Source organism: Typopeltis vanoorti, chromosome 1 (genome assembly GCF_054136105.1).
Source record: "Typopeltis vanoorti isolate ZY-2024b chromosome 1, IOZ_Tvanoo_1.0, whole genome shotgun sequence".
NCBI classification, from domain to species: domain Eukaryota; kingdom Metazoa; phylum Arthropoda; class Arachnida; order Uropygi; family Thelyphonidae; genus Typopeltis; species Typopeltis vanoorti.
The window spans coordinates 113,976,483-113,994,343 of NC_143549.1; the positions used below are offsets into that span (position 1 = coordinate 113,976,483).

Consider the following 17,861-nt stretch of genomic DNA (forward strand, 5'->3'; position numbering starts at 1 on the left):
TCTTAGCTTTGGGTCAGAATGAAGACATCTACAGAAAAGGTGCACACAAATGGTCTTCTATGGTGAAAACCTGACCAATATACAAGTGCCCAGGTGGAAAGTTATCTGTGGCATTCTACAGCTGTTTTTCTATGATCCTCAATATTTCCAGAATGACAAATTATGGTCAAGTCATCTACAGAGATGGGCAGCATATAGTAATAAGAAATCCTACCAAGAGCTGTGCAGATGGCTGCCTCTATGTTAGTGCTGAAAAAGACTCGTTGGAATGGGATATGGCTGCCCACAAGAATGGACCAGCCCATATGGATAATAGTAATATTCCATAAAGTATCCTCATGAAACTTTAAGCATGTCTCCTGGAGAACACAGGGCTTATACTTCTGCAGGAGGGCTGTACGTTGGTGTTTGTGAAGGTATGGTTTATCAACCTTGGATTTTTTCTAGATGGAATTTAAGAAAATTTGGAATTGAGGATGTCTATAAAATTCAATTTTAATGTCAATTAGTATAATTTTATTGGCAAAATGAGTCAAACTGATATTAATTTGGCAACAAACACCAAATTTAAAGATATTTGGTAATTAGGATTTCTATTAAAACTTATTAAATCATTTCAATATAGATTTTAGTCAAACCATTTAGTGACAAAATGAAGCAAAAATAAAATTGTATGAAGTACATAAGCCAAAAGCAGATCAATAAATGTGCTATAACTTTTGACACATGTCAGTTTTTACATCACAGGATTTATTTTGTAAACCCTGTGATGTAAAAGTTTTTTTACACCATGAAGAGATTTATGTTGTTCTTTGAATGATGTAAATTTGCCACAGACATTATAATAGTGCTTGCAAAAACAATGAAAACATCTATAACTGCAAAATTCAACTCTACTTCATATACAGGGTGATCAAAATTAAAGTGTTCCTATTTAAGGCCTTGTAGAGTGCCATCCACTGATCCAAATGCTGTGAAACTTTGCAGGAATACATTACATCATGTGGAAGTGATATCTGAGGGGAAAAAAGTTCCAAAATCCACTACCAGGGACATTGTAAATATCAAATGCATGGAATTTGCATATCAAGCAACTCAGCAGGTGCCAGAATTGTTTAAAAAGATGGACATGGGATTTCCCCCTTCATTCTGGTTGTTAATACTGTCCACAGTGATGGCATTAATCTTGTCCCAATGTGCTTTGCTCGTGAAGCTAAACTACTTAAACAATTGCAATGCTGTGGCACTGCGAATTTCAATGCCTGAACAAGTGCCAATGAGGTCCACCACTATCTACAATGAATGATTATAATTTTGAAGTAATGGGATTGTTGGGAGTTAGACCTGGCAGATGTCGCAAAGCAATCAGTTCATAACAAGTGAATGAAGTTGCTACTGCAGTTGTGGAGCAGGCCATGAATAACAGTGTTGGTTTCTGCAGTGCACATACTGTATCAAGACATATGGATGTGCCCTACACAACTGTCTGTAAAATTCTATGGAAAATTCTGCATTTTTACCCATTCAAGATAACCCTGACACAGGAGTTTTGCTAGCAGGACTGACATTTGCTTTAACGTTCCTTGCTCGAGCAAAGTTGGATGCTGCATGCCATGGATGATTTTTTGGGGAGATGAGGCTCGCTTTCACATGGATGGAACTGAGAATACCCACAGTTTCCAAGTATGGGCTACACAAAACCAGTATGCAATGCAACAAATTCCTTTACATTCACCTAAAGTTACTGTCTGGGACAGGTTTACATTTGATTGTTTACAATCGTTCATCATTGGATCATTCTTCTTTGAGGACATTTGCCAATGGGGTTATTGCCTACTGGCAAATGTGCCAGCTGAGTTACTGCCTACAGCATATCACAATGGTAAACAATTTTGTCGTGCCTGTGCATGGATTCAGTCATTTTCATGCAGAATGCCCCCCCCCCTCCACACATTGATTGATCCCCACAGGAGGTTCTTTGACAACATTTCATGGAAGCCACAGTGATCAGTTGTGCCTTTCCCCACTGCATGGCTGCCTTGTTCACCTGATCTGACTTCTGGCTCTGGAGATTTCTCAAAGACAGGGTTTATTAGGTGATTCTGATAACTTACCAGTACTGAAAGACAAACATAATGCAGCAGGTGTGCAACACCAGCCCTGACCATGCAAAGGATGTGGTCTGTGGCATAAGAAGGGCAGCACACTGAACAGTACAGCCTGTGAATGCATAATGGGAATGAATAAAAATGTGTTATTTATGTTTATGTCACTTTTCTCCTCACACACACAGAGAATAATTACTACATCTACATTCAGTACATCATAGAGCACCCTCGGATGGTGAATTTTGGAAATGCTTCCTCCCATTCAGATATTGCCTCTGCATGATTCCCGCAAAGTTTTGCAGCATTTGGATCACTGGATGGCACTCCACAGGGTCTTAAACAGGGATACTTTACTTTTCATCACCCTGTATAACTATTATACAGGGTGATTATAATTAAATTTCACATTTCAAAAGACTGTAACTGGGTAACTACTCAAGCAGAACGATTTAATATTTAACATGATGATGATGTGTATGTCAATGGAATATTATTTTGCACAAAAACCAACATTAGTTCTAAAATGTTATGGTATTGCAGCACTATGTATCACCACTGGACTGATGCATGGCATTGCTGGCCTGGTTGACTAAGAGGTTAGAGTACCTGCTCTCCAACCACCAGGCTGTGGGTTCGAATCCCACTGTGGGCATGGATGTTTGCGATTGTTTTAAGATGGAAAATGAATGTTATTGCCTGGTGTGAGACCACCACCACCAGCTTATTAGAAGCCTGAAGTGGCTTGAAAAAGTTCCAAACATGGAACTTCTAGAGCAGGGTTCCCAGACTATGTAAAAATATAAATGAAAAACACACACAAAAAAATATATATAAATAAAAATTGATAAAAATAGAAAACAAATCTCCTTAGCTCACTCACGGTATAAAATGTACTATAGGTTTATAATCAACGTAAAAGAAATAAATAAAATGTGTGCCATTCCATGGGCTGGCTCCCATCCTCTGCCAGGTTTGATATCTAAGGAACCTATCTTTTCAAATTTCTGGATCATTTTTTGTCAACAATATGCAGTCATAGGACCCATTTTTAATCCTTAAATTTCAATGTTATTTTGGTAAAATAACTTCATGAGAAGTGTGCAATCCTTCGGTAATGATGACATTGTGCTTTAACATGTTTTCTACTCGGCAATGAACTGATTCATTCCACAGCTACCTGCTTTTATAGAAGCTTCTTTTGAAGCAATATCATTGGGGACATTTGCATAAATGGTATAGTTGCAGTGAGACACTGCAACCATTACATATGTTATTGCATTTTCCTAGCAATAACTTTTAGAACTAATGTTGGTTTTTGCACAAAATAAAATTCCATTACTGCACACATCATCGTGTTAAATATTAAATCATTCCACTGAGTAGTTATCCAGTTACAGCCTTTCGAAATGTGAACTTTAATTATCATCATCCTGTACATAAACAATTATAAGCACTACTACTCTTAATGTCTGTGCAGTTAAAATGCTATGCTTCGGTGCACTAACTGTCGTTAAATTAACTCAAGGTTCAAGACAGCTTGATGCAAGTTTATTTGGTTATCTCTCCCTTCCCCATTATAATTCTATATTTACTGTGAGCCAATGATTTGAAATTATATATTATTTTCACTACAACTTGACCACATTAATTGCAAAATTAGCCAAAACAAATCTATTGCTATATCTGCCAAAAATAGGTCCAAATTGTAGTAATAATGAATGAATTCAGTATATAAGAATGCTAAATCTAACACTGCTATCTCCTTCTGGGACCACATATGTTACTTCAACTAAACAGATGCTGAACAACTGTTTCACACATCCTTCATAATAAGATATATATATCCTTGAACCCCTTATGAAATTTGTAAACTCCTTACTGCAATTCAATTCATCAGTATTGAAATTGTAATGTGTACTGTACATTTATATACTAGTTCCATTTTTATACATATTTATCATTAACTACTTTTAAAAGTTGTCCAAATACTTCTGAGAACACACACACACACAATGGTTACCAGCAAGAACTGCCATTCTCCCAAATGACAGTTTTAAATACTGAAAACTATATACTTCTCTGTTTTGAGTTGGTAGCATCTACACTAAAATATTTTAATTAAAAATATCTGAAAAATCATAATGATGAAAGCCGCTTGCTTACCTGTGAGAAAAAAATATTCCTCTTCTAAGCAAATGATGTGCAGGTTGTCTGGTTACATTTTCAAACCTTGTAATCACACTCTCATCAATTTTAGAAGAGCCAAATCTAACTAAATGAGAGAAATGTTTTAAAAATGGATATTTTCCTCCAAGAAGGATAGTAGTTTTACAGAATATGCCATATGCAAACTATACTAAAAATTGAAATCAAAGAGGATAAGCAAAAGGCATTAAAAAATCCCTAAGTAGTTTTTACTTTCCGAAGGAGTAAGGCAAAAACTCTTTTAGTCCTATAAATTATAAATTATATATTTAGATTAATCCTTTATCCAAGTGTAGGCAAACAAAGTTTGCACCTGAAGTATCTTCAGGACTGGGACAACTCGTGGTAAAGGTGGTATAAGTTCTCATCACTTGCCTTAGTATCTCCCATAATGCAAGGTACATCTCCTTGTGGACATGTATAATGCTATGCATTAAGGGAAAGGCCACTACCCAGACCGGTTTCGACTTTATTGAGGTCTCATCAGTGGGAGCCAGACCCAGAGATGGTGATGCCAAGGTGGAAGTAATGAAGAAGTCATATTTACCTATATGAGTTGCCAAAAGGTGTAACACCTCATTATTAAATTACTCTGGATTAGAGAAAGATGTTGGAAGTTTTTTCACTTGGTTAGACTATAAATTATATATTTAGTTTAACCCTTTATCCAAGTGTAAGCAAACAAAGTTTGTGCTTGAAGTATCTTCAGGACTGGAGCAACTTGTGGTAAAGGTGGTATAAGTTCTCATTACTTGCCTTAGTATCTCCCATAATGCAAAGCACATCTCCTTGCAGAAATGTGCTTTGCATTATGGTGTAAAGTACATCTATAATGCTATGCATTAAGGGAAGGGCCACTACCCAGACTGGTTTTGACCTTTATTGAAGTGGCTCCCACTGATGAGGTCTCATCAGTGGGAGCCAGACCCAGTGGTGGTGGTGATACTAACACTTGCTTACACTTGGATAAAGTGTAAGCAAGTCTTACACTTTATCCAAGTGTAAGACTTGGCAACTTGTATAGGTAAATATGACTTCTCCATTACTTCCATCTTTGTATGACCACCACTGGGTCTGACTCCCACTAAATGAGACCTCAATAAAGGTCGAAACCGGTCTGGGTAGTGGCCCCTTCCCTTAATGCATAGTATTATACATGTCTGCAAGGAGATGTGCTTAGTATCTCCCATAATGCAAAGATAAGGAGTGATGAGAGCTTGATCCACCTTTACCACGAGTTGCCTCAGTCCTGAAGATACTTCAGGTGCAAACTTTGTTTGCTTACACTTGGATAAAGGATTAAACTAAATATATAATTTATAGTCTAACATAGTGAAAAAAATTTCCAACATCTTTTAGTCCTAACTTATTACGATAAATCAGTAGGTCAGTTTCTGCCCCTTACACTTTTCCAATAGTTCAGTTCAAAATACCAATGATTTCAAGTTTATGGGGCTAGGATGGGAAGTTTAAGGCAATCGATTTTGTTAAGGCTTGGATTGTGAATATGTGCTTCACAGCTTTTTCTTTATAGAGTCTTTCCAGAAGAAAATAACTTTTATGTAATACTTTGGTCCTGTTTCAAAATATCCTATTTTTGTAGATAATGCATGGCCTGCTAAACAGGATTTATGAGGTTCTTTAAGTGAAATATTTGCTGTTCTTTCAGACGAATTTCTGCAGAACAACCAGTCTGTCAATAATAAAATAATAAAATTTTGTAAACTCCAGAATAAGAAAGAGGAGGATATTTGTCTTAAGAGAGAGATAAGGAAGGCATTAAGTTCAATTATTTTATTGTAATTTATTTTTGTATATCTATTAATACAGATGGAGCTATTCTGCTGCAGCCAATAGTGCATATAATATCATGCGCTTTCAACTGAATTGATGTTCTCTTTTTTGCGATTGGTTTTCCTATAACTGTACTGATAATGGCAATGAAACATAGCTAAAAATTTAATGAATTAAAAAGAAATAAATGAACACAGGTGTTCCAATTTGATTATTATTATTATTATTAGTGTGTGTGTGTGTGTGTGTGTGTGTGTGTGTGTTGTATGGAGTAAAAAACCCTGAGTTTACAGGAGGGAAAATTCCAATATTTTGCCAAGTTAAATTGGCTTCTTCAGGGATTAATACACTAGTATTAAACACATGCATGCATGCAGGCACACTTCAGTAACAAAAATGGAACAAGAGAAATACAGGGTGATCTACATTATAATTACACCACCTATTTGGTTGGTTGGATGTACTTGCTTAGCTGTTGGGCTGAATGTCTGCTGATGAGGGTTTCCCATATGAGAGGCAGTTTGATACAACCATATTTGTTTAAGTTGGGATAATTGGTAAGAGTTGAAGCAGATTTGTGGAAAAGTCTCTCAAATTTAAATTTTCTTCAGTGGAGTAAAGTGGCATTTTTCCCAATGGATCCTGTGTTGGATATCTGGGTATGATTTGCTAACCCCAAGTGGCCATAGTTGTGGAAATAGATGTAGTCCTGGTGCTCTGATATAAGGATGTTGGCTGTCCTGGCTGTTTGGGTTATCAGCAGTTAAAGCTATGCAACTGCTGATACTATGGTCACTGAATTTATCTAGAGTGTACCACGTACTTTGGGGGAGCAGATAAGGACTGCTAGTTTTCTGTGCAGTTTATGAGTGATCATCAGATTGTGTTTTTTAAGATCTTGACCACCTTTTCTGAGATCACAAATATTAGGGATTCTATCAGATTAATACAGAAGAAATGATATTATGTGGAGAGTTGTTAATGAGTGGAATGCATTGACCGAGTGCATTATGAATGCCGGTAGTGTATACAACTTCAGAGGCTCATTATGAAAGATGATGTTGGTTGAGTGGGCCTCTAACAATGAGTCTGTTCACTCCATGGAGGTTACCAAAAATAATAATAATATAGTTGTGTGAAACTTCCCAAAATATGAGGAAGTAATTCATAGACTTTTTGCTGGCCTGGCTGGCTGAGTGGCTAACATACATGCTTTTCAACCAACAGGCTGTAGGTTTGAATCCTGATGTAAGCATAGATGTTTTTGATTGTCTTTAAGTGAGAGAGAGGGAGAGAGAGAGATGAATTTCATCATACACCGTTAGCCCAATGCTCTGCTTATATAGGGCCTGAAAAGTGGCTTAAAAAAGTTCCATGTATAATGTCAACAGCAGTTTCCAGACCAGATAAAAAATAAATAAAATAAAAAATTTATAAAAAGAAATTCCTTGGTTTATCCATGGTTCTAATATACAATAGATTTACAATCTTTTGTGGGTGGGAAAAACATGTATATTAAAAAAAAAGAAAAAAAGGAAATAAAAATAGCAAGACTGCATACCTGCACCCACAGAGAACATCCCTCTTAGGAAGGCTTTCAATTAATATCTTCTACCTTGTGTGGTATTCATATTTATTATTATTAATATCTGATCTCCATGAAGTGGGACACTCATCATGGGAGGTACACATGATGCTCATCCAACTGTGCTTTAAACTGATTCAATGTGTCTACATCCACAACACACTCAGGCAATGCATTCCACTCACCAACCACTCTCCATGCAAAGAACCTGCTCCTCACTCCTCTCCTATTCACAATGCTCTGAATTTACATTCTCTCAATCTGTTCTTGTACTCCACATTCCAAACACCACTGACCACCTACGTGAATCTTCTCTGGACCCTTTCCAACATATCCTCATCACCATGAAAACTCAGTGACCAAATCTGTGCACAATAATCCATATGAAGCTTGATCAAGCCCTTATACAATGCCATCATAACTTCTCTATTTCTGTATGTCAGGGTCCTCTGCATCATTGCCAATATCTGATATGACATCTTCACAACTAGTGCAATGTGGCTCCTGAATTTCAGGTCCTTGTCCGCTATCACTCCTACATCTCCCATCTCCTCTACTCCTTTAAAGTTTCCCCACCAAGTGTATACTTTGCTTCCTATCGTTGCTTACCAAATCTCAAACCTTAACACTTTGCAACATTGAACTGACAATTCCACTTATCTGCCCATTCATGCAATCTATTCAAGTCCTCAAGTAAGGCAATAACATCTGCTTGACTCTGCATTGCTCTGACCAGTTTTGCATCATCTGCAAACAGCTTGATATCACAAGTTAAACCAATATCATTAACATACAAATTGAACAACAATGGCCCCAAAAACTGATCCCTGCAGCACACCGCTAGTGACCTTCCTCTTTTGGGATACTGCACCCCAATATACAACTTTCTGATACCTGTCCACAGCCAGTCACTGATCCAACTCAGAAGTCTGTTATCCAATCTCATCTGTTTCAATTTATTTAAGAGTTTGTCGTGTGGCAATCTATCAAAAGAAATTATTACATTCTTATAATGTATCCTCCAGTGATGTCTGTGTGCTAAAGTCAAAAAATAAGATTCATTAAACCTCTGTTGATTCATTCCTTGTGTTGTTTTCAGTCCATTAAACCACTGCTGCTTATGTAGAGTAATCTCAGGTAAAAATAGACTAGAAACAGGGTGCCGGCCATATGTGCAATGTATGCAATGCACACAGGCACCAGGATAGTAAAGGTGCCAACTAAAGTTTTGCACACAGGACTGGACACTACTGATGCGCTACTGGGTATAGGGGCGCCAACTAAAGTTTTGCACACAGGTGGCAGACACTACTGGTGCGTCCCTGACTAGAAATCTGTGATTTCTAGTCTATGATCACCTGAGATTACTCTACTAATACAGCTCTCAGATCCATGTGTTAAATGGGTTTGAATGCTGTCTTGTATATTATTATTATTATTCTTGATAAATCCAAGGGGTCTGAAGACTCATCGCGGGAGGACATCTACAACTGTCTCTACACCTTACCTCTACTACGAATCAACACCATCTACCGCCCACCTCCAACACCACCACAACTAGTAATTTTTGTCTGTAAATTGCGTGTGTTCTGAAGGACCGATCTGTATGTATGCGGGATGAAAAAACCCAAGTTTCCAGGAGAAAAAACCCTGCTACCTCCATATGAGATCGGCTAACTCACCTTCGACTGAAATCGACCAGATAAAGATTCCTCCCGTCGCGACGAGAATCGAACTTAGGCCTATTCCAATCGAAGGGCGCAATATACGTCGTTCTTCCAATTGCGCTACGGAGGTGCTAATATACACAACTAGTTTAGTATTTTAACTAATTTCTCTCTCATTACATATTTATTCAGGTGATTTCCTATCAAGCCAGCTTTGTTAATTCTCTTGTCTATTTCAATAATTTTTACCATCTAAAAATTTTGCCCAAATAGCTAATTACATGTTCTATAGGTTCTCCATGCAGCTGATGTATTTTTCCCCCATCTATTTTCAATGTCTCTGTCTTTTTAGTGCTGATTTTCATACCCAATTTATTAGTGTTATTCAATTTAGTCTAGGAATCCTGAAACTTTTACTGGATTTATTAAGCAGCAGTGATTTTTAGCATACCTTGCAGACGAGCAAGCAGGATTTAGGAAGGATAGAACTACAATTCAACAAATTTTGACAATGATGTTAATAGCAGAGAAAGCTAGGAGAAAAAACAAAAACATATATACTTGCTTTGTTGACTTTCAGAAAGCATTTGACAGTATTGACCAGAAAGTGACATTAGTTCTGGAATCCTATGGAATTGATAAAAAACTAATAACTATATTAAAAGATGTTTACCAGAATGCAGTTGCAGCAGTTAGAACAGGTGTGATGATTTGAGGAAATGGTTTAAAACAAGCAGAGGTACTAGACAGGGAGACCCAATATCACCAAGCATTTTTATCGCACATTTAGAAAGAGCAATGGATAAAATGAAAGAAGATGCCAAAGGAATATCTGTACATGGAATGAGAATTAACAATCTGAGATTTGCAGATGACATTGTTATTATTGAAGACGAAAGAGAACTACAAAAAACACTGAAACTGTTAAATGAGGAAGGGAAGAGATTTGGACTTGTTATGAACTTTGAAAAAACAAAGACAATGGTATTTGGTGAGAAGAACATGAAATAAAAGATACAAGTGGATGGAAATGATATAGAAACTGTAGAACAATTCACATATTTGGGAAGTAAACTGACATGACTTGGACTGTAAAAAAGAAATAAAGATCAGGATTGCAAAGGGAAGAACAAATCTGAAAGCCATGGATAACATCTGGAAAAGTAAAGTGATCAGTCTGCAAACAAAACTAAGAGTATTGGAAACATGCATCTTCAGCGGTGTACTGTATGGATCTGAAACGTGGGTAATAAATAAGGAATCAAGAAAAAGAATTTTGTCATTTGAAAGAACTTGTTACAGGAAGATTCTAAGAATAGGACCGGTAGGTACAGAAAATCACTAATGAAGAGCTCTATCAGAAGATACAACCAAAACAGAATCTAATGCAGAAGATTATAAAACGGAAGCTGCAATTATTTGGACACATCTGTAGAATGAGTGAGGACTGGAAGATAAAGACATTTATGTTTGGTATTTTGGATGGTTTAAACAAAAGAGGTAGACCATACAGAGAATGGATAGACGATATAAAAGACTGGTGTGGAATGGGTGTAACAAAAACTGCGACACTGTGCACTGGACAAAGAAAGGTGGAAGAAGATAGTGAAACAGGCATCAGACATCAACGGGCAGTGAGCCCATGATTCGTGATGATGATGAGTGATTTTTTGGAGATAGAACACAATGGTATGACACACTTGCATCTTTATAAAGAGTGATTTGTGTGACATGCCAATAAAGTACATTTAGAAATTTGTAATATTCAATAATTTTTTTACATGTTAACCTAGTATGCAAAGAAGCTATTTATTTAATGCAATTTATATTTTTCACTGCATCTATTATTAAGATATCTGCTACATCTATATAAGACTTTTTTTACATTTGTTGCATAACCTGGATAAGAATTCAGCAATTGGGTCAGATCCCACAAGGCATGTTCAGCCAAACTGGCTAGGTTGTTGATATGTTTGTGCAACTTGAGTCTGAGCTCAGGAAAGATACTACAGGAATAAAAAGAATCTATGTTAGTTCCATTGCACTGATCTATCATTATCCCTGGTAATGGTGAAGATTTTAGAGAGGTTGATAATAACTCGCATACAGAAATGGGTAGACAGATAAGCTATACTGTGCAAAGAAAAGCATGGATTTGCTAATGGGGAAAGTCATTTTAGCAATTTGCTCATATTTTATAACTTTTATAACAATGTTATCGCTGAGCTAAATAAAGGGAATGGATGCACTATGATACTGTTGGATTTTGCTAAGGCATTTGATAAGACACCACTATCTGTTGCATAAACTGGAGAATATGGGTTGGGAATATGAACGCTTGACTTAGATAAGTGCATGGTTGAGAGAGACAGGTATCAAAAAGTGGTATATAGTGGGTCTTACTCTTAATTATCTTCACCAGGATTAAAGTGATATTCTAAAATGATATTCTAGAAATTATCTTTAACATACCTATGTGCAATTTACAGATTTATCATGGGAGATCACACTCGATTAGCAACAGATCTATTGTACTACACCATAATCTCATCCATGGTTTTCACATGCTGGTCTGGTTAGCATATCCATTCTCTGACCAACAAGCTGTGGGTTTAAATCATCCCACTGTGGGCACTGATATTTGTGATGGTCTTTAGATGGGAGATGAATTTCATCACCCATTGTGAGACTACTGCCATTCATATTGTAGGTCTGAAGTGGCTTGAATAAGTTTCATGTTTGCTCTTTGAAGCAGGTTCCTGGACTACATTAAAAATAAATAACATCAAAAATATATAAAATTAATAAAAATAATAGGAGGGGGGGAAAAACCTTCAGAAATGCATTTGACTTGCCTGCCACTCTCTATGTAAACAATCTGTTCTTAATTTCTTTATTCATTGCATTCTTATACAATTCCAGGAATGGTTTCTGTTTTTTCTCCCCCCCCCCTCTACACCACCCTATGTTTAAGATTGGAGGGAGATAGAAAAATTACTATTAAAATCGAATAAATGTCTTATCATATCACTCCTTTTCTTCCACCTAAATACTTCTACAATTTACATTTCCTCAAATGTGGAAAATCCCCCCCCCCAAAAAAAAAAGTTTTGCACCCTACAGAGATGCTAGAAAGAAGAGGGGGGGGGGGGATTATAATGAGTATCTGACTCCATGGAGGTCGAATGTTAATAATAATAAATACGAATTTCCATGATATCGTTTCAGTTACTCATCCCTGGAATCCTCTTGGGAGTGTCTTTTAACTAAATTCATTTATGGAAATTTATCTATGGGTAATGCTGGAACACAATAATGGGATCACATTAGGATAAAATTTTAAATCAATATGAGAACAAAGTATTTTTAGATGAAAGGTAAAATAAACTAATAAAAATTTCACAGCTGGTCACTGTGGTGAGATTCTGTTGAAAAAGTCCTGGGTGAGCCCATGTAAAGCTATAACAATTTACTGAAATCTATCTTCATCAAACGTTTTTCTGAATCATTTCAGTGTCATCACTTTTGCAGTACTTGTCATTTCCCCATCCCAACACTCACCAAGCATTTCTTATTCTTACTATATTTCTTTAACCACCGTATAAATCTATCCTAAATAATAATAATTAAAAAAAAAAACTTACCAATCAGTTTATCATAATCAATTCCAGTTGCAGATGTGCTGACTACATTCCAAGGATTAACAACATCATCATCAACGGTTTCGTTTAAATCTCCTCGTCCATCAACATCATTATCAACGACTAGCTTTTCCACTTCTTCAGCAATAAAATCGCAACCTGACATCACCTTATCCAGTAAATGAATTTCTAGGATGATTTTTAAAAAACACAACTAAGTCAAAATATTAAACTGTCGCAGCAGCGAAAATCTGAAATAAATAAACAGCTTTATAATAAACCTAGTCACTAATGAAATAAAATATCCTTGACATATGTTCCTCTATGGATGATCAGTATCGACAGATCTCATTCACACATCTTTAAACGCTTGTGTTCTTCATTATAAATATAAATGACGAAAATATCAAGAAACATCAATCCCTGAATTGATCTCGTATACTGGGAGGCATGACCACAACATACGTACTCAGAATGCTATCAAACAAAATTCTTTGATAAAATGCAGAGCCGCAGACTAAATACCTCGTGTTCTGAAAAGCATCCTACATTCACTAGAGGTAATTAAAGCAGGGCGATCACCCAGCAAAAAAATTTTGTATCGACTTATGCAGGAAAAAGGTACCAGATTTTTATAAATAATGTAACATTAAATTTTCAGTTATTTAATATGCTATTTAAATATATACAGGGGTTATTAATTATATGAAGAGACAAACCTTTAATTCGGCGACATAACTTATTTAAATTAAAGGGATACTACATCCCATATTGTTTCTTAGCCGAATAAGAAACTCACAGAGTTTCGTGCGAATATAGAAAACTATATAAAGTTCGGCGATTCCAAGCGTAAGCAAATACCTGGAAACTGCAGCAACTGACCCTTTAGGTAGTGCAAGCTGAGGCAACTCATATCAAAGGTGAAGCAAGCTCCGATCACAATTCTTGATATTTACCCATAATGTGAACTTAGCTCCTAGGAGCTGTATTATTGTTCTACATTACGAGAGAAGGTCACTACCCAGACCGGTTTCAACCTTTATTGAGGTCTCATCAGTGAGTAGGTAGACCTACTTATGTCGCCGAATTGAAGGCTTTGGCTCTTCATATAATTAGTAATTTATTAGGACACCTCTTGGCAATTCTCATAGAAGGGATATAAGTTCTGTTTGCTGCAAACTTGGTATTATTAACTAGATCTACCTACTCACTGATGAGACCTCAATAAAGGTTGAAACCGGTCTGGGTAGTGACCTTCTCTCATAATGTGAAACAGCGATGCATCTCCTAGGAGCTGCGTTTTACATTATGAGAAACCGGTCTGGCAATGCTGTAGCCAATGAAGTTTAACTGCGGCTCGGCTATTGCTAATATTGCTAATATGAGTTCGCTCTCTTAAGGTTTAGCCTTAAGAGAGCAATTTGAGTCTCCGGGGAAAGTGTTTTCCGGTACTGCCCGGTGAGGGGCTTTATCGGTGAATGCTTTTCTCCGGAATATGAGCGGTTCTGCTCGATGGTGGTGGTTGGTGGAAGGCCATCACTGAGTGGAGCCAACGCTGAGATGGACGGTCTTTCGCCCACTATTGAGTGGCCTAGGGATCGTCCGAATTTTTTTGAGACGGCTTCAATAAGGTTGAAACTGGTCTGGGTAGTGACCTTCTCTCATAATCTAGAACAATAGTACAGCTCCTAGGAGCTAAGTTCACATTATGGGTAAATATCAAGATTAGTGATCGGAGCTTGCTCCACCTTTGATATGAGTTGCCTCAGCTTGCACTACCTAAAGGGCCAGTTTGCTGCAGTATCCAGGTATTTGCTTACGCTTGGAATTGCCGAAGTTTATATAGTTTCTATATTCGGCATGAAACTCTTTGAGTTTCTTATTCGGCTAAGAAACAATATGGGATGTAGTATCCCTTTAACTTAAATACAGGGGTTATAACTCACAAGAAAAACACTGGAAGTATTTATTCATTATTTTTAACAGATTTTACTAAATTAATTAACTCTTCAGAAATAGTAAAGTCTGTAGCTGATGCATGTTTCAATTTTTTCTTTTGTCAAAAGTAATCCATTCATCAAGGGAGCTTGTAGTTGATTTCTTATTTTATTTTTATTTATAGTCACTGCTGAAAATATTCTTTCAGTTGCTGCTGATGAATGAGGGAGGCACAGTACAGCTTTAGTTAATGTTATTAAATGAGGAAACATTTTTTCTCCTACTGCATTTTTCATTTCAAAAACTTTATTCCAAAAAACCATGAATTCTTGACCTCTTTTCAATGCTTCTACAGTCTTCAATAGTTGCCTTCTCTATCATAACTATTTTCTTCAATAACATTAGGAAAATTTACTGTAAGTGGCATCATGGCCTGGCTGGCCGAGTGGTTAGCGTATCCGCTCTCCAGCCAAAAGGCTGCGAGTTCGAATCCCCCCCCCCCCGTGGGCATGGATGTTTGTAATTGTCTGTGGAAAAACTAGTGGTAGGCGGTAGATGGTGTATGTAGTTGCGGCCATTGGGTGGATTGAGTGGTGAAGACAGCGTTATAGAGCAGGTGCCCTCCCTCGATGAGTCTTTGGACTCCCTGGAGGTGTCAAATGATAATATAATACTTTAAAAACAGTCTGATTTGCATATTTCAGGATTCAGCATCGCTAAACTTTTTAATACAGGATATTTGAAATTTATTCGTTTGAAAACTTGGCTACAGAACTCAACATAGAAGGACAAATATTTCACCTTCAAGTGTCTTATGTCTCTTTCTGGAATTTCACTGTTATCTAAACTCATTAGAAGTGCTTCCACTCTCGCCTCTAGATATAAATTTTCTATGGCTAAAAACTGACCATTATCAGCTGGATTTATCTTTTCGATTGGTGTATTTGCAACATATTGAGTTTTCATGATCATTTTCATTTTATCTCCTACTGATGACATTAGAAGATGAAGACGATATTCAATGTCTTGTAATCTAAATTTAGATTTACTACTGTTGGTAGCATGAATGCTAAAAAGAGAAAGTATGCCTTAAGGGATTTTGTAGTGCAGTTAAACCTGTTTTGGCTTGCTCAATTCCATCTTCTACTACTTCCATCTTCAAAGCATTCCATTGTTCTACTATTCTTTGCACAACATCATGCACTGAAAGCCAACGAGTTTTACCCAACCGCCGCAAATTATGTGGTTTTAAGTTTGATAACGCCTGAATTTGTTTAGATTCTGTTAATCTTTTCGGTTTCTTTTGTATGAAATTGTAAATATCTGCACATAATTCTTCTAATGAATTTGGAAGTTTCTTACATGCACATAAATTAAAGCTGTGACATATGCATCTGGCGACATATAAATGTTCATTTAATGATTTAAGGAGAGCCTGAATGTTGTCCCATCATAACCGAAGCATTATCAGCAGGAAAGCCTAATAAGTTTGCAAGAGGCAGCTTCAGCTTGTTTAATAATTCTATTAAGCTTCAAAGAAAGCTGAACTTGTTTCGTCACTAACATCAGTGATATTTAAAAAGGATTCCTCTGCTGATTTTGTGGAATCATCATAGTAACGAACCACAACTGCTAGAGATTTATTTGCTGTAATGTCAGTTGAATCATCAATAATTAAAGAAAAATATATATTTTGAAGGTTTTTTTTTAGATTTCATTGAGTGAATCTACAGCCAAAGCAGTTTTTATAAGACAGTTATATTTAGTGCGTCCGCACTGTATTTTCTTAGCAATTTCACCATCAGAGGCAATTGCTTTCAATAGAGTTGGAAGGGTACCCATAAGCCACAAAGGCAGATCCTGCAATATATGCACATAATCTTAATTCTGCCTCTTTAATTTGTTTTTCCGACTGGTATTTGGAACTGGATTTAAACAATAACATTATACCTGGCGTGCTTCTTTTAGATTCTACATTCTGTTTATGTTCTGAAATGTTTGCATGACGAATCAGTAGACTTTTGCTACCATTAATGCTTTTATCACAAAATTTACTATAAACAGTTTGTCCTTTACTTTTACCTGAAGAGATGCACGATTTAAGAATGGGATCCTCCAACCAGTTTTCTTTGAATTTTTGCTTATATGAATTTTTGATCTTTTTAGAAGAACCTTGTAAAACCTGAATCTGAATCATAACTAGCAGCACTTTCTCTTTTATCTGAATTACCTGTGTCAGAAGTGGTTTCTTGTGAGAGGGAAGGGCGGGCATTGAGATCTTCATTTTCACTGGCTCGTTTATGTACGTTCCTAACCGATGCATTGCACTTTTTCTCCTGAGATTTAGAATCGAATTTAAATTTAGAAAGTTTTTCTTGCCACTTGTTCATGTTTGAAGGAAAAATCTAAATAATAATATTTTGATGAACTGAACAAGATTTTTTAATAAAATTAATAAAAACACTGGACTTCAAAATCCAATGTACTACTGAACAGACACTTGCGAGTACTTCAAATCAAACTGCGACTGCAACCAATGAATTGAAATTCGTACAAGATCGATTGTATGTCACTGGTGAAGTTTGAAATTTTTTTAACGATTAACGATTAACATTTCTAAAATAAAGGATGTATCAAAATGCTTTTCATACTCCCCGCTATCTGATAGGGAAACAGTGAAATTGCTCGCCATGAGCGGGCTTGAATATTCAACATCAGAATTGGAGTTTAAGATGGCTTTTGGTTTTTTATGTTTGAAGTAGTCTGTTGCTTCGTAATTTGCAGCTAGTTGAACCAATTTGTTGGGGTGTAGAGATGCTTTTGAAAAGAACTTTGTTGCTATAGTTTGCAGGAAAGTGTAAATATAGGGGGACATCTGTGTCCCAATGGAGTTGCACATTTCTTACGAACCATGGAGCGTTTA

General features: G+C 36.5%; 1 protein-coding gene and 1 pseudogene across 1 annotated transcript in view; one reads left to right on the forward strand and one right to left on the reverse strand.

The window, feature by feature from the left end:
- TrpRS (Tryptophanyl-tRNA synthetase) overlaps window positions 1-13,534 on the reverse strand; it is a 166,753-nt gene extending 153,219 nt beyond the window's left edge. The window contains exons 1-2 of the mRNA XM_090392909.1: window positions 13,004-13,534; window positions 4,272-4,380 (exon numbers count right to left, since the gene is read on the reverse strand). Of these exons, the coding sequence (XP_090249035.1) occupies window positions 4,272-4,380; window positions 13,004-13,166 (272 nt within the window). The 5' untranslated portion in view covers window positions 13,167-13,534. The remainder of the gene's footprint in view (window positions 1-4,271; window positions 4,381-13,003) is intronic.
- A 780-nt stretch (window positions 13,535-14,314) lies between these two features.
- LOC150110325 (U4 spliceosomal RNA) lies at window positions 14,315-14,436 on the forward strand (annotated as a pseudogene).
- Window positions 14,437-17,861: the final 3,425 nt, after the last annotated feature.